This window comes from Python bivittatus, unplaced genomic scaffold (genome assembly GCF_059951505.1).
Source record: "Python bivittatus isolate LINGU-HERP-01145 unplaced genomic scaffold, Pbiv_v1 ctg000040_np1212, whole genome shotgun sequence".
Lineage (NCBI taxonomy): Eukaryota > Metazoa > Chordata > Lepidosauria > Squamata > Pythonidae > Python > Python bivittatus.
In genome coordinates, this window is record NW_028277032.1 from 4,700,001 (window position 1) to 4,712,324 (window position 12,324).

The following is a 12,324-nucleotide window of genomic DNA, read 5'->3' on the forward strand; positions in this document are numbered from 1 at the left end:
AGTGAAAGGGAAGCTTGTTGGGGGGAATGAGGGCCTCAGTCTGGGAGGGAGCTTCTTCTCTTCCACCTCTGTGGGTCAGCATGGCCACCTCCTTGCTTATAGCCAGGAATCAGGACTGTTTGATTATCTCAAAGGCCTTGTTCTCTCAACCTATGTACTTTCTGACATGAGAGTCACCTAGGAAAGAACAGTAAAATCAGCCTCAAGACATCGTTGGGATCAAGGGAGAACCAACCAAAGAAATCTAGGGTGCGAATCCCTAAAGATACGGGGAGCCTGGCAAAACTTGAGGGTTTGACAACCCAAACTGATTTATCCTTCCTGAGCAGGATGGAGAATACTAGCTTCCTCTTCTGGCTTGGAGCCAAGGTTGGGGACTCCAAAATCTAATTGATTTCCAAGACTGAACTGCACTTACAGTTAGAAATTCTTTCTGAAGTCAAACCAAATCAGCCTCTTTGCATTTCAGACCACAAGCAGTTTTACATTAGGGAAGAGCTGCTTCATCAAAATTAGTGTGTATGTGTGTGTGTGTGTGTGGGGGGGGGGGGTTGCATGTTTCTGCATGTATGTGCCAAATAGATTCACAAAACCAGTTTCCTGAGACAACCCATCTTTTCTTTTTAATTGTCTGTTTCTCAGTCCTGATGATAGCTAAGGTGCTCTGCGACATGCTGCTTTTCATTTCCTAGCAGCAACTCATGTCAGTGTCAAGGCCACCCCTTCTAGGCCACCAGCAGTGCAGTGAACCTGATCAGAGTGAGGGTGGTGCTCTTGATGGGAGAGAAGGGCAGCTGCCAGCCACTAAGTCTTGGGGAGCTTCTCATGCCTTGCCTCTTCCCAACAGCTGAAATGCCAGCCCACGTGTAAAAAGGGTGGAGAATTTATTGGAGTCATTTTGTCTCAGCCCTAGGTTAAACAAATATTTCATCGGGGGAGCCAACATGCAGTTTGCATCCAAGTGTGGTCAGAGTGGATGCAAGGGAGAAGGGATCCTGCACCTTCACTACTAGCTATGTTGAAGGAGGAAGTTCAGAAGCTACATTGGTAGAGTGCGGCTCTTCTGAAAGATGCAACAGCCCCACCCCCTTTTGCATTGGGTCTTCCCCTAAATGGTTACTTGTAGGGCAAGGAGGCAAGCAGAATTATTCCAGTGACAGTCTCTGAGCAAAGCCACCAGTGGCTGAATCGATGAAAGTGGATGAAACCACTAGGCCAAATCCCTATGTTGTCCTGTCAGGGCATGAACAGTGCCTAAAGAGCCAGCTATTTGCTTCCTTAAAGATTGGGGGGGGGGGGGACTTTAGGAGATGGTGAGGCAGTTTGGTGGAAATATAGCATGGAATTATTGGCCAAAGAGTAGGAGCTAGTGGTGAGCTCCTTCTCTTCTCTTCTAACCCTGTAAAATATGAGTGAAAAATGCCTGCTAGTTAGTAAGAGAAAGGGAGGAGGTCTGCTATGGTAGTGAAGCTGATCCAGGAAGAAGTGTTGAGGGGAAAGCTCTCAGCAAAAGCTCAGCACCATGTACCCAAGACTGGTTTTTGGCAAGTTCCTTACCTGGCAATCACAAAAAGCACACAGCTAACTCCCAGATAAGCAAGGAGGATATACATCCAAATGTCAGGAGACAATGGGTTCAGGAAGGAGAAGACACTAGGGTTGGTTCCATTGGCCTTTCGGTAGAGAATGCTGATTCCCAGAGTCATGAAGGGCTTGGAGAAGTCTATCACTTTCTCCCGAACATGGGTGATGGTGAGGGGAGCGACTGCCAGATCAGCTTTCTGCAAAGCAAATCAGCAAGGAGTACAGGGAGAGAAAGCAGTGGTTAGAAACAAGCATGGAAGATCATGGTGGAACAAAGGAATATGATCTGGGTTGATCTTAGAGCTGCACCTCTTTTAGGTAAAGCCAAGCCCAGCTGCTGATGCCTTCACATCCATGATGTTTTCCTGGCCACAGTGCAGAAGGGCTTTGCTCTTCCTTCTTCAGGGATGCGTTTGAACGTACAGCCTTAAACCAGAAGCTCAGAAGAGCAGTATTGCTTCTTTCCATTTACTTAAACTCAGTATCCAAATTCTACATGCTTTTTAGAAAGATTCCTTTTTGGGAGAAAGGGAAAGGTTTGGAGAAAATGTATATCCCCTGCTTACAGTCTAGAATTCTGCACAGTGGAATTGGATGATAAATTCAGATAGAACAAGGATAAACAATCTCAGTAGGCGAGACATTCAAATCAATCAATCAAATCAAATAACGTTATTACAGCCATAAGACCAGAAAACAATAATATGAAACCTAAAAACTAAGTAAATATAGATATACATATATATCAATTGCCAAATACAGATGTATATATAGATGCGTAGATACAAGATACATAACAAGAAATAAGAATGAAATATAATAAAATATAAAACAATAAAACAATATAAAAATACAGTGATAAAAATACAATAACAATAGAATAAAATAACATAAAATACCAGAATCTTCAATTGCAAGTAGAATGAATAGCACACATGAGGCACAAAAGTGGGCCACCTGGGAGGATATACTTGGGTTCTTATCAGAGAAGAGGACGGACAAATAAAAGTTCTGCCTGGAAATGTCTTCATGGTGGAGCAGATGAGAGTCATCCTAGAGTCCCTGTAAAGGGAACAACAGAGAAGCCTATGGCTCAAAGACTCTACTGAACCATCCCTACATGGGCAGAGGCATTGGTGCACTGGAATATCTGTATAGCTTCCAAAAACACTGGGGAGAGCAATGGGTCTAGCCTGGCTAAGATAAAGGCCCTATAAAATTTTGATATTGTAATAGATGATAAATAGGAGGCTGGTGCAAACCCTTTTGGAAGAATCTCCTGAATTAAAGGACTAAACGGTTGGCTTAGATCAGACTGAAGGTCTGTGTCCCAGATCTGTTGCTTGAGAGTGCATCTAGTATTTTCAAAGCCTAAAGAGCAGAGGCTCTCCATTGAAAAAGCCAATCAGTGGATTTTATCAGTAGCTTTCTTAGAGTGGGGAGGGAGAGGGGAGTAGAAGATTTTTCAGCCAGATGATGAAGGACCAGACAATGATTTAAAATGGTACTTAACCAGACCTATAGGGAAGAAGATTAACTTTAACCAAAAGTTGACAAGTCAAAACCAAGCTCTAGTCTCCACAGAAACTAAACTCATCTCTAAATGTAAAATGGCATTCTGAATACATTTTGGGACTGCAAGAATGGCTGTTATAAACTAAACAACCTCAAGAATATTGAACTTGTCAAGAATGCAGATCTGAGTACCATAGAGAAATGGAGAGACAGTTGGCCAAGGACATCTTATAGGCTGCAGGGACATACTGAGACCCCTTTGAATGGAAAAATCTCAGAATAGCTGTAGAGCTATGCTGAGCAACACTAGTCCGATAGGAAAGATGTGCATTCAAAGATAGAGAGGCGTGGAACAACACTCCGAGGTATTTATAGGTACACACCTGCTGAGTTGGAATCCCATTAATTTGCCATTTATGGATTTTATGGTGGTGTTGAGCAAATACTAGAACTTTGGTTTTCTGATAATTTATTAATAATCTTTCTTCTAGGCAGAAAAGTGCCAATGTTCTTAGTGCCCTTCTCATTCCTACCTGAGAAATGGACACTATAATTACATCATCTGCATATAAAAATGCTGGGATCACTTTTTCTGCTAGAACAGGAGGAGGATGAGCAGGGGGTGGGAGTGCCTGTATTACTGGACCGATGTAAATATTGAAAAGTTAGGGAGCTAGTATACAGCCTTGCCTTACCCCTCTGTATGTTGGGACACTTTCAGAGAGATGGTCCTGGGAGGAACATTTAACTCTCAGAGACTGAAGAGAGTAAGAGTAAAGAGATTGGATATGTAAGAACAACCTTTTATCAGACTTCTGGGTGAGGCAATGGCGAGCTAAGACATCTCTTTTGCCAATACTTGGACAGAAATGACAATGCTTTTTGGATTTGTGAATTGTGTGTGTGTGTGTGTGTGGGTGTTATGGGAAGAAGTGAATTATGTGTATAATCTTATAGGAGGTGGGGAAATATTAAATCTGCCTGTACTTGTTGCAAGGAGGATCGGGAGCCACTTCTTTCAATATTTTTTCTGTTTCTTTTTTTTTCTTCCTTTTCCTTTCCTTTTCTTTCTATTTCCTTTTCACATTCTGATTTCAGTTTGTATTATCTTTTAGTAAGTTAGTATTATCTTTTGTTAAACTCATCAATAAAAAGTATATATTTTTTAAAAAAGTAAGAACAACTTTTTATCAATGGTGGATTGCCTTAATCTGTCCCACAGTCTTTCCTTTGGGATTAAGTGAAAGGCTGATTTAAAGTCAACAAAGGTTGCAGATAGGGAACTTTGCCGGGGGGCGGGGGGGGGGAGAGGGGAGTAAAAGACTTTTCAGCCAGATGATGAAGGACCAGACAATGGTCCAAGGTTGATCGTTCCCCTCTGAAACCTGTCTGCTGTTCTGCAATAACATCATCACTTTGGACTCATCCCAGTATTTTTGTATATAAAAATCAGGCATATAGCTTACTTATTGTATTGAGTAAACTAACAGGCCAATAATTTGTAGGGTCGAGTCTATTTCTGTTATTTTTATAGCATAGAATGACAATAGCTTGGTTCCAGTCATATGAGAAGTAGGCTGAGTTATTAATATGAGTAAATAAGGCAGCCAAAACTGGGGCTCACTAATCCTTATTCTCCCTTATTACTTTTGGGAAGATGAAATCTTCTGATGCCTTACCCAGTTTTAATTGCATTTATTTATTTAAAATGATATCGCTGCCCTTCTTACCAAAGTGACTCTGGGTGGTGAACAACATTCCAAATAAAAACAATGTAATAGTCAACCCCCAGACCTGAGCAAACAGCCAGGTCTTCAGTGCTTTCCAGAAGGCCAGCAGAGCACCAAGTGATACGGTATTTATTTATTCGCAGGACTTATATGGCCACCTGTCTCATATAAGGACTCTAGGTGCCTCAAGAAAACATGGTTAAAAACCAAAGTACCCTTTGGTTAAAAACCAAAGTACCCTTCCCCCCAGGCATCAGACCAAACATCCTCGCAGCTCAACCCCCACCCTAGCCCAATGCTTGGGGAAGAGCCAGCTCTTCATGGCTTTCTGGAAGGCCAAAAAAGGCCAAAGAAGCAGGGATCCCTCAGGTCTCAGGAGGAAGGCTGTTCCAAAGGGCTAGGGTAGTCACCGAGAAGGTGCACCTCCAAAGTGCCATCAGGTGGCAACATTTAAAGGAGGCGATGTGGAGCAAACTTACTCTATCTTAACTAGTGGGTTGGGCAGATACCCTCAGGGAGAGGCGGTCCCACAAGTAACCTGACCCTGAGACATGCAGGGCCTTAAAAGTGATAACCAGCACCTTGACTGCACCTGAAAAGCAACTGGGAGCCAGTGCAGCTCAAACAGCAGTGGTGTTACTTGGGTGAACTGCAGGGCACCCAAAACTGCTTGTGCCGATGCATTCTGGACCAGTTGCAGCTTCCGGGTGGTCTTCAAGGGCAGCCCCATGTGGAGCACATTGCAGTAATCCAGATGGGAGGTGACTAAGGAACGGGTGACTATGAGCAAGGCCGTCCGGTCCAGGTACGGACGCAATTGGCACACAAGATGGATTTGTGCCCTGGCCACGGCTGCTCCTGCTCTTCTAGCAGGAGCTGTGAGTCCAAGAGGACCCCCAAATTGCATACCAGATCTGTCCGGGGGAGTGTCACCCCACCCAGAGTCAGAGATGTCAACTCTCCTCACCCCAGAGAGCCAAAAACCCACAACCACTCCATCTTGCTAGGGTTGAGTTGCAGCTGGTTTCTCCCCATCCAGGCCCTTACAGCCTCCAGGCAATGAGCCAGCACCTGAACAGCATCACTTGCCCAGCATGGGGTACAGATGTATAATTGGCTATCTTTGGTATTGTGATGATACTGAACCCCATGCTTCTGAATGACATCTCCTAGGAGGGGAGACAGACCCAAGCCCTGAGGCACCCCACATAATAATGGCATAGGGCTGGACCTCTCCTCCCCCACTAGCACCAACTGAAGAAAGGATGAGAACCACTGATAAACAGTGCCCCCCACTCCCAATCCCTGGAGCCGGTTCATCAAGATACCATGGTCAATGGTATCAAAAGCCACTGAGAGTTCTAAAAGAGCCAGGATGGACACACCACCCCCATCCTGAGCCCTCCAAAGGTCATTCACAAGTGTGACCAATGCTGTCTCAGTACTATAGTCCACCCTGACTGAAAAGGGTCTGCTTCATCCAGGGCCCTCCAGAGCTGGAAGCCCACCACTCTCTCAACAACCTTCCCTAAAAAGGGGAAGTTGGAGACTGGACAGAAGTTATCCAACCCATAGGATGGCCTCTTGAGGAGGGGGCAAACCACTGCTTCTTGCAAGGCTGGCGGAACCACCCCCTCACACAGAGGCATTTACTACTGCTTGGATCCAACCACATGCCACCTCCCGGAGGCCTTAACCAACCAAGAGGGGCATGGGTCCAGACTACAGGTGGCAGAGCTCGCAGCAGTGAGGACCCTGTCCACTTCCTCAGGATTGACCAGCTTGAACTCTTCCCAGATAACTGAACTAGAACATGCCTCAGTCACTTCCACTGGATCTGCCCAGCCAGAGTCCAACTCCATACGAAGTTGAGGGACTTCATCCGACAGATGCCTAGAATGGTCCTCACAGCAACCCTGCAAGGGTTTGCCTGGCCCCCTCTTACCCAGGAGGGCCCTGGTCACCTGAAACAGGGCCTCTGGCTGGCCATCTGCAGATGCAGTTAGAATGGAGAAATAAGCAGCTTCATTGCTCTTCCCGCCACAAGGTAAGTCCTAATGAAGCTTTTACCTGTGCCTTGTCGGCTTCATCCCTCGTCTTCCTCCAGGGGTGCTCTAGGCACCTCTTGTCTTGTTTCATTTCCTGGAGCCCTGCTGTACACCAAGGGGCCCTACAGGATCCACGATCCCAGAGAATCCACATAGGCGCAATCTGATCCAAGGCCCTCGTTGCATGCTTATTCCAGGTGCGACTAAGGCCTCAGCCAAATCGGGCACCAGAGCCTCAGGAATAACCCCAAGCTCCCTCTGAAACCCTACTGGGTCCATCAGTCGACTGGGGAGGACCGATCGAATAGGCCCAAGCTCCCTGCTGTGGGGGGCAGCTGCAGAGAACTCCAGGGCAAAGAGGGAGTGATCTGTCCATGGCAAGGGGCTGATGTTAATGTCCCCTAACCCCAGATCACTTTGTCACTGTCCCGAGACAAAGACCAGATCCAATGTACGACCTCCTCTGTGTCGGGCCATCAATAAGCTGGACCAGGTCCGTGGCTGCCATAGTGGCCCTGAATTCCTGGGCCACCTCTGACTCTGGGCCCAGAGAGTAGAAGTCCCCCAGAACCATAAGCCTGGAGAACTGTAATTGCCACTCCACCATGGAGTCCAGGAGCTTGGGCAGGGCTGCTACCGCCCATCAGGGAAGAAGGTTGGCAAACAGCAAGCCCAGCTGAACCCTGCAACCCAATTTCACAAAGAGAGCCTCGCATCTGGCTATGTCCGGAGTAGCGCCCCTCAAGGCCACTAGACACTCCCGAATAATGACAGCTGTGCCACCATCCCTGCCCTGGAGCCGCGGCTGGTGCCACACTTGAAACCTGGGAGGGCACATTTCAGAGAGAGGAACACCCCCCTCTACGCCCAACCAGGTCCCGGTAATGCAGGCCAAGTCAGATTGTGGACGAGGCGAGCTTCATTACCGGCCGACCTGGCACTGAACAGCAGCAGCAGCTGGAATCCAGGGCCTCTGAGGCTTTGGGGCTGAGCACAGGGGATTCAGGGGGTTCCGGAGGGGAGGCACCATGACAGAAAAGGGACATTTCCTGGATCCTGCAAGATAGATAGATGAGAGACAAATTTCAATTTCAATATGGCATTTTTTAATTGATGGGACCCGAAACATGCTCCTCCTGCCAGATCTTGTTCTTCAACATTGGAAAGAGAAATGTTTGGCCTCAGTTACTCAGTGGACAGAAGAACTTATGTTGCTTACATCTCATGAATAAGTTGCTTACGGATATAATTATATAGGGACAACTATAATGAAATATGACCATCCTTCACTGAAACATGTGCATAGACTATATATGTGTGTGTGTGTGTGCATGAATATACACAATATGTCCTTACATATTTTTCTTTTTCTTTTTCTTTTTCTTCTTTTTCTTTTCTTTTGTTTCTGTTTAATAATGTTCTGTTTGATAATAAAAAGGGTTAGAAAAATGGGCTGAAAATAACAGAAATCAGCAGAGACAAAACCAAAATTATACATTTAAGAAACAGAAATCCAATGCAGAGATATAGAATAGAAGTCACCTGACCTGGCAATAGTCCTAAGGAAAAAGGTCTTTGAATAAGATGTGGCCATAAATTGAGCATCAGTAGCAGTGCCATGTGGCAGCAAGGAAGGCGGAGAGCTCAGTCTTAGGCAAACCAGGATCATTTCAGGATCAAGGGGAGGAACCATTCCACTCTGTTCTGCATTGCTCAGATCCTCAACTGGAATCCCACCAGTTGAGTCAAAGTTGGTTCCTCCCTATCCGGACCCTCACAGCCTCCAGGCACTTGGTCAGCACCACAATAGCATCATCTGTCTGGCTAGGGTTGGAGATGTATAACTGGGTATCATCGGCATCCTGATGATATCACACTCCATGCCATGTAGAGGGAAGAGGGAATGGCCTTGAGGGATAGGGGACGAATTGCTGCCAAGGCAATAGTCAGATAAAAGGGGCCTGAGTCCAGGGCAAGAACATGAGTATCCATCTCAGACAAGCCCCTCCCTTGTTCACATAAAAGTAAAGCGGGGGGGGGGGGCTTTCTCAGGTTACGGTTCTACCTCAGGCTCAGGTTTCTCTTATCAGACCATTGTCTTGGTAGCTGTTCTTCCTCCTGCTCCTCAAGGTCATTCCTTCTACCCATTACAGAAGGTGGCCAAAAGACCACCTGGTGTAGCATCTTGCTTCTCATGAGGTATCCCTGGGATGCCCACAACAGAACTTGAAGGTTCTCCCACTGGTATACTTCATAACGAATATTTAAGGCAGATTGCCCCAAACCTGGGAGCTCAGGATAAAGCCACTAGGAGACCACCTCAGCTCCATGAGCTTAGCTAATCATCTCATGACTTCATTCAAGATGGTCTGGATCTTAAGTAACAGTTGTAATGTGATGGGTTTGCCTTTGTCTAACTACAACATGTGAACTAACCATCACATCTTAGGAACATACATAAACCAGACAATTAAGTTTCTTCCACAAATGGGGTAAACCCCCTAGTTATCTGTCTGGAATCCACCATCCCAGAGCTTCATTAGATGATGCCCTTTGGGTTCTAATATACCGAAAGAGAAAAATTTCCTGTGAACATTTTCCACAAGGGATACAACTATAAATACTTCTGTTTTTAAAAATGTTAACTTAAAAAGTACCTTAAGGGTAGTGGCAGACCTTCTAAAACCCATTAACAGAGTGTACCTGTTCATGTGGCGACAAGGAAAACGAAACCATTTCGCATGAATTATTTCACTGTAAACTCTACGGGGATATCAGGGCTGCTCATATTCTGCGCCCAATATGTCAATTACGTCCCTGGGAAGGCCAGGCCATTTTTAAGTGAACCATCTTCTCGAAGGCACGAGACCCTTTATCGCTTCTGCAGTAGCCAAATTCTGTGTTGCTGTGACGAAAGTAAGGCATAACTGTAGGAATACTGTTATACTGTATTTTAATTAATATTTATTCTTTTACTATAAACTGCCCAGAGTCGCCTCCAGTGAGATGGGAAATATAAATAAATATATAAAATAAATAACTGGTCACAGAAATAATCCCTTCTATTTATCACTTTAGGTTTAATACATGTTAGCTATCTTGCTTTGGGTGATATATATTTTTACTTCATAGATTGTAATATTTTAGATTTACACTTGCACGGGTAATTAACACACCATTATAGTAGTGTTTGTTACATTATTATTACAGAGACTCGTTATACTAGTATTTTATCTCATCTATTTGATTTTACTTTGGTGTTGTGTATTTTCAAATTTTGCTGGCCATTGACCCAGTAAACAGTATTTCATTATTTCTTAAGGGTAGTATCCTGGTACTGTGATTATTTTGTTGCCCTAGCTGTCAGGTTCGGTCAGCACGGGGCTTCGGGGAAGCTCGTAGCCAGCGAACTCCACCGGCGGCAGCTAGCGGGGAAAAGAGGAACCGAAAGCGCCGCTAATTAACGAGCCACCTGCGCCCAGCCAAACCGGAAAACCGCAGCGGAAGCTTTTAACTATGAACTGATAACGGCGCGAGCATGCAAGGAACGGGGCCGCAGGGCAGCGAAACAAGATCGCAACGCAGCACAGAACCCGCGGGTTTGCACGTAACGGGGAGGGACCAACCCAGCCGGAGGGGGACTGCCAATCAAGGACAATAGACCCTGACCGATCCTGCCATCATGAACAATCAAGGGGGATTATTGGGGGGCCTAATAGCCCACAGCCGCAACGCGATCACGAGGCGGGAAAAAGCGCGGGAAGGGGGGAATATAACAAGTGATGCAATTGTACCAAGCCAGTCCTGGCTTTGCTTGTGACTACTACGTTACGCATGAGTAAACCTTCTTTGTGAACCACACGTGTCACGAGAGTTTCTCTGTCGAACGGGGCAAATCTTACACTAGCAACTAGAAGCTGAAATCAAACTCCATTAAATTAGACTATATCTTAACCACATTTCAATTTGCTCTATTTACCACTTCAAATGCACTTTAAGCAGAAAAAATAGAAATATATAAACAAATAAAAGTTAAAGGCATATTTCATTTTATGTATAATAATAAAATTTATTATACATAAATTGCAGAGTAAATTACAGGAAGGTACACAGTAGCATTAGGAAAAATTTCTTAAAACAGCAATGGAACTCATGACCCAACAAGATGGGGAGCTCCTCTTTGCTAGACATGTTTAAGTAGAGTCTGGAGAGCCAGAGGGGTTGATGTGAGTCCCAGCACAAAGCACACTTGAACTCTCTGATACTCTGACTCCACCTGGTAACAGGTAATGGCCCAGAGGATTGTCCTGGTGTTGCCCAGTGGATGCCCAACCAGGAACTTTCAAATTACAGAATGATCATCTGAGAGGGAAGGGGTGCTTTCTAATGGAGAAGTTTGGGCTAATTGTGGAAAACACACCAGAACCCTGTGTCAGCAAGGTCTTCCTTGACTCCACAATTAAGGCATTTGTTCAACACACATTTAACAAATTAAGCAAGATGTCAAAACCCACAGGTGGCAGGACAGAGCCATACAGATTTACTTTAGTTAATTCATAAATTAATTGTCTGTGTCAGTGGAAATCAAGATAAATAATGTATATTTCATTGATTTTACTGAAGAAGACAGGGTGTGGTGAAAGGAATAAGCAGCTGTTAGTTCCAGCGGGTTGAAGCTGGTGATTGGCAAAAGATGGGCTAATTCCATCAGAATTTCCTTCCACGGGGAAGCACACTGTGAGCTATTCAACCATAGGAACAATGCAGGTTATAGCAGGTTATAATCCATCTGGATTATAGCACCTCCCAAAGTGATATGGTAGTGATTTTAAGGTATGATGATACACACAGTCACTTAATCTCCATATTTCACTTAACTCTTCTCTTTTTAAAAATTTCAGCCCTATAGACCTGATAGAGAGCCAGTTTGCTGTAGCAGTGAAGGCATCTGCCTAGAAACTGGGAGACCGCGAGTTCTAGTCCTGCCTCATGCACGAAACCAGTTGGGTGATCTTGGGCCAGTCACTCTCTCTCAGCCCTGGGAATCAGGCAAGGGCAAACCACTTCCAAAATCTTACCAAGAAAAAGAATTGCCCAGGCAGTCGCCAGGAGTCAACACTGACGTGAAGGCACCAAAAATGAATAAATGAAATGAATGTCCTGATAGCCCTATGCTGTCTTCAAAGATTTGAATGGAAGGAATACAAATATCAGGGTAAAACAATGGCTAAACCTTCCCCCTCAAATGTGCTGAAAAGAGGGATTAATGAGCAAGGAACAAATCCTGTACAACATTTTTCAGTTACCTGATTGAATTTCATTTAGGCTTGAGAGGCCTCCTAATCCTGGCAGCATTTAAGAAACTTGGTGAGGTGGAGCACAGTTTCTGCTCTCTTGCCTAGAGGGGTTTCATTTTCAGATACACTTTTAGGCTTCCGGGAACACAA

General features: G+C 45.0%; 1 protein-coding gene across 1 annotated transcript in view; it reads right to left on the reverse strand.

Moving 5' to 3' along the window:
• Window positions 1–12,324, reverse strand: part of GRIK3 (glutamate ionotropic receptor kainate type subunit 3) — a 264,817-nt gene that overhangs the window by 21,038 nt on the left and 231,455 nt on the right. Inside the window, exon 11 of the mRNA XM_088154122.1 lies at window positions 1,558–1,781. Within this exon, the coding sequence (XP_088010248.1) occupies window positions 1,558–1,781 (224 nt within the window). The remainder of the gene's footprint in view (window positions 1–1,557; window positions 1,782–12,324) is intronic.